General features: G+C 55.4%; 1 protein-coding gene across 1 annotated transcript in view; it reads left to right on the forward strand.

Moving 5' to 3' along the window:
- Nucleotides 1-15,201, forward strand: part of LOC144674535 (CD209 antigen-like protein C) — a 50,155-nt gene that overhangs the window by 2,277 nt on the left and 32,677 nt on the right. The window contains exon 3 of the mRNA XM_078535837.1: nucleotides 3,897-4,016. Coding sequence (XP_078391963.1) covers nucleotides 3,897-4,016 — 120 coding nt within the window. The remainder of the gene's footprint in view (nucleotides 1-3,896; nucleotides 4,017-15,201) is intronic.

A 15,201-nucleotide genomic window follows, 5' to 3' on the forward strand; every position in this document is an offset into this window, starting at 1 on the left:
TCTGATATATCCCACACCCCTCACTATAACACTGATATATCCCACACCCCTCACTGTAACACTCTGATATATCCCACAACCCTCACTATAACACCCTGATATATCCCACACACCTCACTGTAACACTCGGATATATCCCACAACCCTCACTGTAACACTCTGATATATCCCACACCCCTCACTGTAACGCTCTGATATATCCCACACACCTCACGGTAACACCCTGATATATCCCACACCCCTCACTGTAACATTATGATATATCCCACACCCCTCACTGTAACACTCTGATATATCCCACACCCCTCACTGTAACACTCTGATATACCCCACACCCCTCACTGTAACACTCTGATATATCCCACACACCCACTGTAGCTTTGTGGTATATCACAGATCACTCACTTTAACTGTGATATATCCCACACCCCTCACTGTAATCCTCTGATATATCCCACATCCCTCACTCTAACACTCTGATATATCCTACACCCATCACAGTGACACTCTGATATATCCAACACCCCTCACTGTAACACTTTGAAATATCCCACTCCCCTCAATGTAACACTCTGATATATCCCGCACACCTCACTGTAACACTCTGATATATCACACACCCCTCACTGTATTCCTCTGATATATCCCACACCCCTCACTCTAACACTCTGATATATCCTACACGCCTCACAGTTACACTCTGATATATCCAACATCCCTCACTGCAACACTCTGATATATGCAACACTCCTTACTGTAACACTTTGAAATATCCCACACCCCTCAATGTAACACTCCGATATATCCCGCACCCCTCACTGTAACATTCTGATATATCCCACACCCCTCACTGTAACACAGATATATCCCAGATGCCTCACTGTAACCCACTGATATATCCCACACCCCTCAATGTAACACTCCGATATATCCCACACCCCTCACTGTAACACTCGGATATATCCCACACCCCTCACTGTAACAATCTGATATATCCCACACCCCTCACTGTAACACTCTGATATATCCCACACCCCTCACTGTAACACTCTGATATACCCCACACCCCTCACTGTAACACTCTGATATATCCTGCACCCCTCAGTGTAACTCTCTGATATACACCACACGCCCCACTGTAACACTCTGATATGTCCCTCGCGCCCCACTGTAACACTCTGATATATCCCACACCCCTCACTGTAACACTCTGATATATCCCACACGCCCCACTGTAACACTCTGATATATCCCACAACTCTCACTGTAACACAGATATATCCCAGATGCCTCACTGTCACACACTGATATATCCCACACCCCTCACTGTAACACTTTGAAATATCCCACATCCCTCACTGTAACACCCTGATATATCCCACACCCCTCACTCTAACACTCTGATATATCCCACACCCCTCACTCTAACACTGATATATCCCAGACCCCTCACTGTAACACTATGATATATCCCACACCCCTCACTGTAACACTATGATATATCCCACACCCCTCACTGTAACACTCTGATATATCCCACACACCCACTGTAGCTTTGTGGTATATCACAGATCACTCACTTTAACTGTGATATATCCCACACCCCTCACTGTAATCCTCTGATATATCCCATACCCGTCACTGTTACACTCTGATATCTCCAACACCCCTCACTGTAACACTCTGATATATCCTACACCGCTCAAAGTTACAGTCTGATATATCCCACAACCGTCACTGTAACACCCTGATATATCCCACATCCATCACTGTAACACTCTGATATAGCCCACACCCTTCACTATAACACTCTGATATATCCCACATCCCTCACTGTAACACTCTGATAAATCCCACAACCCTCACTGTAACACCCTGATATATCCCACATCCATCACTGTAACACTCTGATATAGCCCACACCCCTCACTGTAACATACTGATATACCCCATACCCCTCACTGTAACACTCTGATATATCCTACAACCCTCACTGTAATGCTCTGATATATCCCACACCCCTCACTGTAACACTCTGATATATCCCACACCCCTCACTGTAACACTCTGATATATCCCACACCCCTCACTGTAACACTCTGATATATCCCACACCCCTCACTGTAACACTCTGATATATCCTACACCCCTCACTGTAACGCTCTGATATATCCCACATCCCTCACTGTAACACTCTGCTATATCCCACACCCCTCACTTTAACATTCTGATATATCACACACTCCTCACTGTAACACTCTGATATATCCCACACCCCTCACTGTAACATACTGATATACCCCACACCCCTCACTGTAACACTGTGATATATCCCACACCCCTCACTGTAAAACTCTGATATATCCCACACGCCCCACTGTAACACTGTGATATATCCCACACGCCCCACTGTAACACTGTGATATATCCCACACCCCTCACTCTAACGCCCTGAGAAATCCCACACCTCTCACTGTAACACACTGAAATATCCCACATGCCCCACTGTAACCCTCTGATATATCGCACATCCCTCACGGCAACACCCTGAAATTTCCCATTCCCCTCACTGTCAGTCTCTGCTATATCCCACACCAATGTCTAATACTCTGATATATGTCTCATGCCACAATGTAACACTCTGATATATCCCACACCCCGTATTATAATACTCAGATATATCCCACACACTTCATAGTAACATTCTGATCTATCCCACACAATTAATTGTAGCACTCTGATATATCACACACCCCTCACTGTAACATTCTGATATATCCCACACCCCTCACTGTAACACTCTGATATATCCCACAGCCCTCACTGTAACACTCTGATATACCCCACACCCCTCACTGTAACACTCTGATATATCACACACCCCTCACTGTAACATTCTGATATATCCCACACCCCTCACTGTAACATTCTGATATATCCCACACCCCTCACTGTAACACTCTGATATATCCCACAGCCCTCACTGTAACACCCTGATATACCCCACACCCCTCACTGTAACACTCTGATATATCACACACCCCTCACTGTAACATTCTGATATATCCCACACCCCTCACTGTAACACTCTGATATATCCCACACCCCTCACTGTAACACTCTGATATATCCCACAGCCCTCACTGTAACACTCTGATATATCCCACACCCCTCACTGTAACACCCTGATATGTCCCATTTCCCGCACTGAAACACTCTGATATATTCCACAACCTTCACTTTAACACTTTAATATATCCCACACTCCTCACTGTAACACACTGATATACCCCACACCCCTCACTCTAACACTCTGATATATCCCACACCCCTCACTGTAAGACTCTGATATATCCCACACCCCTCACTGTATCAGTCTGATATAACCCACACCCCTCACTGTAAGACTCTGATATATCCCACACCCCTCACTGTATCAGTCTGATATATCCCACACTCCTCACTGTAACACTCTGATATATCCCACACCCCTCACTGTATCAGTCTGATATATCCCACACCCCTCACTGTAACATTCTGACATATCCCACATCCAGATGACTCACTCCAGCTCTGTTGTGATATCGACTGGTGGAGGAGTGGGCAGGTCGGGGATTGACAAAGTTTCACATAGAGAAGTGTGAAGTGATTGATTTTGGCTGGACGAATATGTAGAGTCAGGTTCAATCGAGGCATACAAGGGGGCATTGGATGGTTATTTGAACAGATACAATGTGCAGGGGTACAGGGGGGAAAAGGCAAGGTGATGGCACTGGGTCCTAACGCTCATTTGGAGAGCCGGTGCGGACACGATGGGCCAAATGGCCTCCTTCTGTCCGGTTCAGACCCTGTGGTTCTTTGATCCTGTGAGTTCTGTGACCCTGTGATTCTCTCAGTCCTACAGATGGACAAGAACATGACGGGGCTGAACGGAAAGATCCAGAACATGTCCGAGACCCTTGAAAAGACGCTCCGGAACCTCAGATCCGTCTGCACCGTTCTCCGAAACTGCTCGGGTGAGTTGGCGCTGAATGGGCCTCCTCCTGTTCCCGTGTAACTGGCTCGAGAGGGGCTGAATTACCTCCTCCTGTTCCTGTGTAACAGGCTCGAGAGGGGCTGAATGGCCTCCTCCTGTTCCTGTGTAACAGGCTCGAGAGGGGCTGAATGGTCTCCTCCTGTTCTTGTGTAACAGGCTCGAGAGGGGCTGAATGGCCTCCTCCTGTTCCTGCGTAATAGGCTCGAGAGGGGCCGAATGGGATCCTCCTGTTCCTGTGTAACAGGCTCGAGAGGGGCCGAATGGGATCCTCCTGTTCCTGTGTAACAGGCTCGAGAGGGGCCGAATGGCCTCTTCCTGTTTCTGTGTAACAGTTTCGATAGGGGCTGAATGGCCTTCTCCTGTTCCTGTGTAAAAGGCTCGAGAGGGGCCGAATGGCCTCTTCCTGTTCCTGTGTAACAGTTTCGATAGGGGCTGAATGGCCTCCTCCTGCTCCTGTGGATCAAGCTCGAGAGGGGCTGAATGGCCTCCTCCTGTTCCTAATGCCCCGATGTATTTCTCTGAACTAAGTCTTCATAATTTTGCAGAGTCTCTCTGTCCTAGCGGCTGGAAAGTTCATAATCATCATTGCTATAGATTGTCAACGAAGAGCAAGGAATGGGACTCGGCAAAACTACAATGTGAATCTGAACATTCACACCTCATCATCATAAATACAGAACAGGAACAGGTGAGAATGACAGACGCTTCAGTCAGAATGAGATAGAGAGAGAATATCCCTCTACACTGTCCCCATCAAACACTCCCAGGACAGGTACAGCACGGGGTTAGATACAGAGTAAAGCTCCCTCTACACCGTCCCCATCAAACACTCGCAGGACAGGTACAGCACAGGGTTAGATACAGAGTAAAGCTCCCTCTACACCGTCCCCATCAAACACTCCCAGGACAGGTACAGCACGGGGTTAGATACAGAGTAAAGCTCCCTCTACACTGTCCCCATCAAACACTCCCAGGACAGGTACAGCACGGGGTTAGATACAGAGTAAAGCTCCCTCTACACCGTCCCCATCAAACACTCACAGGACAGGTACAGCACGGGGTTAGATACAGAGTAAAGCTCCCTCTACACCGTCCCCATCAAACACTCACAGGACAGGTACAGCACGGGGTTAGATACAGAGTAATGTTCCCTCTACACTACATGAACGAGGGTTTCAGCAGTCGATGAGCTGAGCCCGGTGTGGTTCTGGGCGATGTTACGGAGTTTGGAAGAGGCCGTCTTGGTGACGATGTAGATATGAGGTGGGAATCCCATCTCCAGGTTAAACATGACCCCAGGGTTGTGAACAGTCTGGTTCGGACTCAGAGTTCCCAGGATGGAGTCGGTAACTCGGGAATGGAGTTTGGAACAGAGACGGAAAACAACAACTTCAGTCTTCCCGATATTTAATCAGAGGGAATGAGGGAGAATTTCCTGAGGAAGAGTTTGGGGCATTTTGGGGATCAGTTGTGTGTGTGTTTGTGTGTGTGTGTCTGTGTCACTGTGAATTAAGGCCATAAAACTAACTGTTCACACCATATCATTATATCTGCTGCAGAATTTCATAAAGAACTCTGTTGAGAACAATCTTGGGACTTACTGGATCGGACTAACAGATCGAGAGAGTGAAGGAAACTGGAAATGGGTGGATGGGACCCCAGTGAGGTGAGTCCTAGCGTCGCATGGAGAGAGAGAGCGGGACAGGGGGATTATTTTGGGGATTGATACAGGGCTATGGGGAGACAGCGGGACAGTGGGATTAGTTTGGGATTGATACAGGGCTATGGGGAGAGAGCGGGACAGTGGGATTAGTTTGGGAATTGATACAGGGCTATGGGGAGGGAGCGGGGCAGTGGGATTAGTTTGGGATTGATACAGGGCTATGGGGAGAGAGCAGGACAGTGGGATTAGTTTGGGGATTGATACAGGGCTATGGGGAGAGAGCGGGACAGTGGGATTAGTTTGGGATTGATACAGGGCTATGGGGAGAGAGCAGGACAGTGGGATTAGTTTGGGGATTGATACAGGGCTATGGGGAGAGAGCGGGGCAGTGGGATTAGTTTGGGATTGATACAGGGCTATGGGGAGAGAGCGGGACAGTGGAATTAGTTTGGGATTTCTACCGGGCTGTAGGAATCTTGTTGATTCTGTGCAGGAATGTGTCGGACTTTTAACAGTATTTTTGATTTCCCCATTTCCCAGTTTTACTCGATGGGATCAGGGTGAACCGAATAACGTGAATGGTAATGAAAACTGCACCAGCATCAGAATAAACGGCTGGAATGATGTCAGTTGTACCGATCGCCTCCCTTTCATCTGTGAGAAAAAGGCACTGCGCTGCGTCGAGGCAGCTGATATTGAGAAATATTGTTCCTGAAGAGAGACTGGGACACAGAACGAGAGGGTCAGGATTGTCCAAAGATCCCCAGCCCCTCCTCCATTCCCCACAATCCCCGACTGCCCGAGGCCACGTCCGTAAGGTGAAAGTTCATCTGTTCCCCTTTTCTCCCAGGAGGAGCCTCCTGCAGCACCACCAGTGGTGGGAGGCGGGAATGACAGCGTGACGGTTGACATAGGAAAACCCCATTATAAATCCAGGCAGGAATCCGACAAAATGTTACAGGACAGAAGCCCTGCATTTTTCTAGCACCTTTCACTAATTCAGGAGATCCCCAATGTACTTTTGCAGCCAATGAAGCAACTCCTTACAATGTTTTCATGGTTGTCATGTCAGAAACGAGGCATTCAATTTGCGTGCAGTAAGCTCTCACTGGACTCGGGACTGAACCCGGTCACATCGGAAATAGCCTTTGGACTTTTTCTTCTCAGACTCTGGAAATCACGTGAACTCATGTTCATCTCCGTGATTCTTGTACTGTTACAATCTATAGTTGTAAAAGTTTCCTTTGTCTATCCTCCATTTCTGTGTGTGTGTGTGTGTGTGTGTGCGTATGTGTGCGTCTGTGTGTATGTGGGTGCATATTTTTTTGTGTGTCTTTGTATGTGTATGTATTTTTGTATGTATATGTTTGTGTGTATGTGTGTGTTTGTGTGTGTGTGTTTGCGTGTCTCTATGTGTCCGTGTGTGTGTTTGTATGTGTCCGTGTGTGAGTGAGTGTGTGTGTTTGTGTGTGCGTGTGTGTATATGTTGTGTGTGTCTGTGTGTGAGTGTATGTGTTGTGTATATGTGGTGTGTGAGTTGTGTGTGTGCGAGTGTGAGTGTGACATTGTGAACATTCCTGCCCCGGATTTTAAATGTAAATAAACTAACCCGAGTTGATCATAATGTGAGTTTGCTGTGAGTGATTAGTATAGTGGATCAGACACACTGAGGGTTTGGGAAAACACACCACAACACACTTCACAAAGAATTCAAAACATCTTCTGCGTGCGGACAGTTGGTGAGAGACAGAAGTACAGTTTGCCTGTCCCTCTCCTGTCCGGAATAGTTCGTTCTGAGGAACCTACCAACTCAGACATGTGTACAAGATCTCCAACTTTGTAATACTGCTCCTAACTTCTCAATTCCTTCATAGACCAACCTATGCACTTTTGCTGTAACCAATCCCTTAGGTGTGTTCGGTGTCCTGATGTTTACCCAGGAAGTGACCACAACGAGCAGGAAAACACAACTGCTTCTTTTACCGATTAACTGAAATCTGTGTCCCTCTCGTCCTCGCTCCTTCCCCCAATGGGACAGTTTCTCCCTCTCTATTCACGTTGCTGCTATGCCTTTTAATTCCGTGTGCTATAACTTTGCTCACAAGCCTGTTGTGTGGCACTGTATCAAATGCCTTCTGGAAGTCCATGTACACTACATCTACAGTGGTACCCTCATCGACCCTCTCTCTTCCCTCATCAATAAAACTCCAGCAAGTTCATTAAACAGTATTTTCCCAGAACAAATCCATGCTGGTTTTCCTTAATTCACCTGCATTTGTCCTTGTGACGATTTAATTTTCTCCTGGATTATTGTTTCCAGAAGCTTCCTCACCGTCAAGGTTAAACTAACTGGCTTGTAGTTGCTGGGTTTATCTTTTCACCCTGTGTTGAGCAAGGTGGTAACGCAATTCTCCAGTCCTCTGGAACAACCCCAGAGTAATGTTTTTAGAGACTGTGCCCATGTCGTCTGTTCTGGAGCATAAAGGGTTAACAGGTGTGATATGCTCATATATGACATAGATGATGATATATCAATAACCTCAATCAGTCATGAGTTAGACTCTTGAAAGAGAGAGAGGGGTTGGAAACATGCCTAGGTGTAACGTGCCTACTCTGTAACCTGTTCACAAGTCGTACTAGTAAACAACTGTTGGGCAGATACCAAAGAGAATCTACAGGGTGCCCAATAGCCAAGTCCCATGCCTAAAGGCCAAGATGGAAGGACCATTATATAACATGGTGGCAGCCGTGGAGACATTGATGCATAAAACACATGGTTGCCCTCGAAGTAACCACAGGGTGACAGCAGCTCGATAGCAGCTTGTAACACATCGATGGAAGAAGGAAGAACACTGGAGGGAGGTAAGGATGACTGTCCCTGGTCAGCAGCCCCTGCCCCTACCTGGTCCATTTAACCGCCCCGAGTGCCTGCAGAGAGGCCAGCAGTGGGAGTTATGGAAACACCATTGTCTCCAGTATTGAGCAGCGTCAGGCCTTCAGGTGAAAGAGCAGAAGCTTCAGGTCAGGACCTTTCTGTATGCAGTAGGTCCAGTGGCAGATGGCGTTGTCAAAGGGCAGAGGAGTCTACCGCGGGCTTGAGCCCATTCCTAATACCTTTGACACTCACTTAAGCCCGAAGCGAGACTTAGTAATTCAACAAACACATTCTAACCAGCCCTCGTAGAACCTGGGGAATCTATTGGATTATTCCTAACCGACCTACACATTCAGGTGAGTCTTTGCAGAAACAAGGAGCTGATTGATGAGCGAATCCATGATCACAGGGTCGTGGTGTCCAGGATGAAAAACCCTCCAACATTCTGCAGAAGAAAGATGATCTTATTTCAGATCAAGCGTTCCAATGTGCGAGGCAAGGTTGTAAAACATCAAGATCACAAAACAACGATAACTTCAACAACAACCTCAACCTTGAAAAACACCAACAAATTCAATAACAACCTCAACATTGAAAAACACCAACAAATTCAACAACCTCAACATTGAAAAACACCAACAAATTCAACAACAACCTCAACAAATTCAACAACAATATAATATAAAAATATAAAAACAAAAAACTGCGGATGCTGGAAATCCAAAACAAAAACAGAAATACATAGAAAAACTCAGCAGGTCTGGCAGCATCGGCGGAGAAGAACAAAGTTGACCTGTCAAGTCCTCATGACCCTTCAACAGAACAGACACTTCCTCCTGGACCATGACCCCACCACTGAACATCAAGCCATTGTTTCCAGGACTGTCACTGACCTCATCTCCTCTGGAGATCTTCCTCCCACAGCTTCCAACCTGACAGTCGCCCAACCTGGGACGGCCCGATTCTACCTCCTACCCAAAATCCACAAACAGAACTGCCCCAGCAAACCGATCGTGTCAGCCTGTTCCTGCCCCACGGAACTCATTTCTTGTTATCTTGACTCCCTTCTCTCTCCCCTTGTCCAGTCCCTTCCCACCTACATCCGTGATTCCTCTGACACCTTACATCACCTCAACAATTTCCAGTTCTCTGGCCCCAACCGCCTCCTCTTCACCATGGACGTCCAATCCCTCTACACCTCCATCCCCCACCGGGATGGTCTGAGGGCTCTCAGCTTCTTCCTTGAACAAAGGCCCGAACAATCCCCATCCACCATTACTCTCCTCCATCTGGCTGAACTTGTTCTCACGCTGAACAATTTTTTCTTTAACTCCTCTCACTTCCTCCAAATAAAAGGTGTGGCTATGGGTACCCGCATGGGCCCCAGCTATGCCTATCTCTTTATGGGGTATGTGGAACATTCCTTGTTCCAGTCCTACTCCGGCCCCCTCCCACAACTCTTTCTCCGGTACAACGATGATTACTTCGGTGCTGCTTCATGCTCTCGCCTGGACCTGGAAAAATTTATTAACTTTGCTTCCAATCTCCACCCCTCCATCATTTTCACATGGTCCATCTCTGACACTTCCCTTCCCTTCCTTGACCTCTCTGTCTCAATTTCTGGTGATAGGCTGTCCACCAATATTTAAAAAATTCAACAACAACCTCAACATTGAAAAACACCAACAAATTCAACAACAATCTCAACAAATTCAACCGCAGCATTGAATAACACCAACAAGTTCAACAACAACCTCAACCTTGAAAAACACCAACAAATTCAACAACAACCCCCACATTGAGAAACACCAACAAATTCAACAACAACCCCCACATTGAGAAACACCAACAAATTCAACAACAACCCCCACATTGAGAAACACCAACAAGCTGGACTCGAGCTCTCGGTCGTTGCCCTCCTTGTATCACAGTCGGGGGGAGGGGGGGTTTGGGGGTCGGGGAGGGGGGGGATTGGGGGTCGGGGGTTTGGGGGTCGGGGGTTTTGGGAGTCGGGGGACGGGGGGTTTGGGGGTCGGGGGGTTTGGGGGTCAGGGAAAGGGGGTTTGAGGATCGGGGGGGTTTGGGTGTTGGGGGGAGGGGGGTTTGGGGGTCAGGGGGAGGGGGGGTTTGGGGGTCGGGGGAGAGGGGGTTTGGGGGTCAGGGGGATTTGGGGGTCGGGGGGAGGGGGGTTTGGGGGTCGGGAGGGTTTGGGGGTCGGGGGGGTTGGGGATCGGGGGGTTTGGGGGTCGGGGGTGCGGGGGTCGTGTGGGGGTCGGGGGGTGCGGGGGTCGGGGGAGGGGGGTTTAGGGGTCGGGGGAGGGTGGGTTTGGGGGTCGGGGGAGGGGGGTTTGGGGAGGTGGTGGTTCGGGGGGGGTTTAGGGGTCGGGGGGAGGTGGGGGTTTGGGGGTCGGGGGGAGGTTGGGGTTTGGGGGTCGGGGGGCTTTGGGGGTCGGGGAGGGGGGTTTGGGGGTCGGGGGGGTTTGGGGGTCGGGGCGGGTTTGGGGGTCGGGGGAGGGGCGGGATTAGGGGTCGGGGGGGTTTTAGGGTCGGGGGGAGGGGGGGTTTGGGGGTCGGGGGAGGGGGGGTCGGGGGGAGGGGCGGTTTGGGGGTCGGGGGGGTTTGGGGGTCTGGGTGTCGGGGGGAGGGGCGGGTTTGGGGGTCGGGGGGGTTTTGGGCGTCGGGGGGAGGGGCGGGTTTGGGGGTCGGGGGGGTTTGGGGGAGGGGGGTTTGGGGGTCGGGGGGGTTGGGGGTCGGGGGGCAGGGGGGTTTGGGGGTCGGAGGGGGTTTGGGGGGGTTTGGGGGTCGGGGGTGTTTGGGGGTCGGGGGGGTTTGGGGGTCGGGGGGGTTGGGGGTCGGGGGGGTTTGGGGGTCAGGGGGGTTTGAGGGTCGGGGGTGTATGGGGGTCTGGGGGGTTTGGGTGTCGGGGGGAGGGGCGGGTTTGGGGGTCGGGGGGGTTTTGGGCGTCGGGGGGAGGGGCGGGTTTGGGGGTCGGGGGGGTTTGGGGGAGGGGGGTTTGGGGGTCAGGGGGATTTGGGGGTCGGGGGGATTTGTGGGGTTTGAGGGTCGGGGGTGTATGGGGGGGTTTGGGGGTCGGGGGTGTTTGGGGGTCGGGGGGGTTGGGGGTCGGGGGCGTTTGGAGGTCAGGGGGGTTTGAGGGTCGGGGGAGGTGGTGGTTCGGGGGGGGTTTGGGGGTCGGGGGGAGGTGGGGGTTTGGGGGTCGGGGGGAGGTTGGGGGTCGGGGGGAGGGAGGCTTTGGGGGTCGGGGGAGGGGGGTTTGGGGGTCAGGGGGGTTTGGGGGTCGGGGGGAGGGGCGGGTTTGGGGGTCGGGGGAGGGGCGGGTTTGGGGGTCGGGAGGGGTTTTAGGGTCGGGGGAGGGGGGGTTTGGGGGTCGGGGGGGTTTGGGTGTCGGGGGGAGGGGTGGGTTTGGGGGTCGGGGGAGGGGCAGGTTTGGGGGGTCGGGGGGAGGGGCGGGTTTGGGGGTCGGGGGGGGTTTGGGTGTCGGGGGGAGGTGGGGGTTTGGGGGTCGGGGGAGGTGGTGGTTCGGGGGGGGCTTTGGGGGTCGGGGGAGGGGGGGTTTGGGGGTCAGGGGGGTTTGGGGGTCGGGGGGGTTTGGGTGTCGGGGGGAGGGGCGGGTTTGGGGGTCGGGGGAGGGGCAGGTTTGGGGGTCGGGGGGGTTTGGGGGGTCGGGGCGGGTTTGGGTGTCGGGGGGAGGGGCGGGATTAGGGGTCGGGGGGGTTTTAGGGTCGGGGGGTTTGGGGGTCGGAGGAGGGGAGGTCGGGGGGGTTTGGGGGTCGGGGGGGTTTGGGGGTCGGGGGAGGGGGGGTTGGGGGTCGGGGGAGGGGGGTTTGGGGGTCAGGGGAGGTGGGGGTTTGGGGGTCGGGGGGAGGTGGGGGTTTGGGGGTCGGGGGGAGGTTGGGGTTTGGGGGTCGGGGGGAGGCAGGCTTTGGGGGTCGGGGGAGGGGGGGCTTGGGGGTCAGGGGGGTTTGGGGGTCGGGGGGAGGGGCGGGTTTGGGGGTTGGGGGAGGGGCGGGTTTGGGGGTCGGGGAGGGGCAGGTTTGGGGGGTCGGGGGGAGGGGCGGGTTTGGGGGTCGGGGGTGTTTGGGGGTCAGGGGGGTTTGAGGGTCGGGGGTGTATGGGGGGGTTTGGGGGTCGGGGGGGTTTGGGGGTCGGGGGAGGTGGTGGTTCGGGGGGGGGTTTGGGGGTCGGGGGGAGGTTGGGGTTTGGGGGTCGGGGGGAGGGAGGTTTTGGGGGTCGGGGGAGGGGGGGTTTGGGGGTCAGGGGGGTTTGAGGGTCGGGGGGAGGGGCGGGTTTGGGGGTCAGGGGAGGGGCGGGTTTGGGGGTCGGGGGGGGTTTTAGGGTCGGGGGGAGGGGGGGTTTGGGGGTCGGGGGGAGGGGGGTTTGGGGGTCGGGGGGGTTTGGGTGTTGGGGGGAGGGGCGGGTTTGGGGGTCGGGGGAGGGGCAGATTTGGGGGGTCGGGGGGAGGGGCAGGTTTGGGGGTCGGGGGGAGGGAGGCTTTGGGGGTCGGGGGAGGGGGGGTTTGGGGGTCAGGGGGGTTTGGGTGTCGGGGGGAGGTGGGGGTTTGGGGGTCGGGGGAGGGGGGTTGGGGGGGGTTTTAGGGTCGGGGGGAGGGGGGGTTTGGGGGTCGGGGGGGTTTGGGGGTCGGGGGGAGGGGCGGGTTTGGGGGGTCGGGGGGAGGGGCGGGTTTGGGGGTCGGGGGTGTTTGGGGGTCAGGGGGGTTTGAGGGTCGGGGGTGTATGGGGGGGTTTGGGGGTCGGGGGGGTTTGGGGGTCGGGGGAGGTGGTGGTTCGGGGGGGGGTTTGGGGGTCGGGGGGAGGTTGGGGTTTGGGGGTCGGGGGGAGGGAGGTTTTGGGGGTCGGGGGAGGGGGGGTTTGGGGGTCAGGGGGGTTTGAGGGTCGGGGGGAGGGGCGGGTTTGGGGGTCAGGGGAGGGGCGGGTTTGGGGGTCGGGGGGGGTTTTAGGGTCGGGGGGAGGGGGGGTTTGGGGGTCGGGGGGAGGGGGGTTTGGGGGTCGGGGGGGTTTGGGTGTTGGGGGGAGGGGCGGGTTTGGGGGTCGGGGGAGGGGCAGATTTGGGGGGTCGGGGGGAGGGGCAGGTTTGGGGGTCGGGGGGAGGGAGGCTTTGGGGGTCGGGGGAGGGGGGGTTTGGGGGTCAGGGGGGTTTGGGTGTCGGGGGGAGGTGGGGGTTTGGGGGTCGGGGGAGGGGGGTTGGGGGGGGTTTTAGGGTCGGGGGGAGGGGGGGTTTGGGGGTCGGGGGGGTTTGGGGGTCGGGGGGAGGGGCGGGTTTGGGGGTCGGGGGAGGGGCAGGTTTGGGGGGTCGGGGGGAGGGGCGGGTTTGGGGGTCGGGGGGGTTTGGGTGTCAGGGGGAGGTGGGGGTTTGGGGGTCGGGGAGGGGGGTTTGGGGGTCGGGGGAGGTGGTGGTTCGGGGGGGGCTTTGGGGGTCGGGGAGGGGGGGTTTGGGGGTCAGGGGGGTTTGGGGGGTCGGGGCGGGTTTGGGGGTCGGGGAGGGGAAGGTTTGGGGGTCGGGTGGGTTTGGGGGGTCGGGGCGGGTTTGGGGGTCGGGGGGAGGGGAGGTCGGGGGGGTTTGGGGGTCGGGGGGTTTGGGGGTCGGGGGAGGGGAGGTCGGGGGGGTTTAGGGGTCGGGGGGGTTGGGGGTCGGGGGAGGGGGTGGTTCGGGGGGGGGGTTTGGGGGTCGGGGGGAGGTGGGGGTTTGGGGGTCGGGGGGAGGTTGGGGTTTGGGGGTCGGGGGGAGGCAGGCTTTGGGGGTCGGGGGAGGGGGGGTTTGGGGGTCAGGGGGGTTTGGGGGTCTGGGGGAGGGGCGGGTTTGGGGGTCGGGGGAGGGGCGGGTTTGGGGGTCGGGGGGGGTTTTAGGGTCGGGGGGAGGGGGGGTTTGGGGGTCGGGGGGGATTGGGGGTCGGGGGTCGGGGGGGTTTGGGGGTCGGGGGAGGGGCAGGTTTGGGGGGTCGGGGGGAGGGGCGGGTTTGGGGGTCGGGGGGAGGGGCGGTTTTGGGGGTCGGGGGGTTTGGGTGTCGGGGGGAGGTGGGGGTTTGGGGGTCGGGGGAGGGGGGGTTTGGGGTCAGGGGGGTTTGGGGGTCGGGGTGTCTGGGGGGGTTTTGGGGGTCTGGGGTTCGGGGGTGGTGGGGGGGGGGTTTGGGGGTCCGGTTTGGGGGTCGGGGGGGGTTGGGGGTTCGGGGGGCAGGGGGGAGGTTGGGGGTCGGGGGGAGGGGCGGGTTTGGGGGTCGGGGGGGTTTGGGGGTTGGGGGGAGGGGCGGGTTTGGGGGTCGGGGCAGGTTTGGGGGTTCGGGGGGGGGGGGTTTGGGGGGCGGGGGGGGGGGTTTGGGGTTCGGGGGGCAGGGAGTGGGGGAGGAAGGTGCGCAGCCCCTTCGCTTGACCACAATCCGCTGTCCGGGCCTCTCTCCTGTCCAGGAGGCCGCTGGCAACACTCGGCTGGGCCGCCCTGAGCTTTGTCTTCTCCGGGTCCACACGCCAATTCCCAGCTCGGACACGGGAGCTGCGGTCTGGACAAACCTCGGGGCTGATTTCAGCCTCAAGGGGACAGGAGAGCGGGGAAATGTAGAGCCAGGGCCTGGGAAACTGCCCACGCTCTCCCCGA

Source organism: Cetorhinus maximus, unplaced genomic scaffold (genome assembly GCF_964194155.1).
Source record: "Cetorhinus maximus unplaced genomic scaffold, sCetMax3.hap1.1 HAP1_SCAFFOLD_688, whole genome shotgun sequence".
In the NCBI taxonomy this organism is placed as follows: Eukaryota; Metazoa; Chordata; class Chondrichthyes; order Lamniformes; family Cetorhinidae; genus Cetorhinus; species Cetorhinus maximus.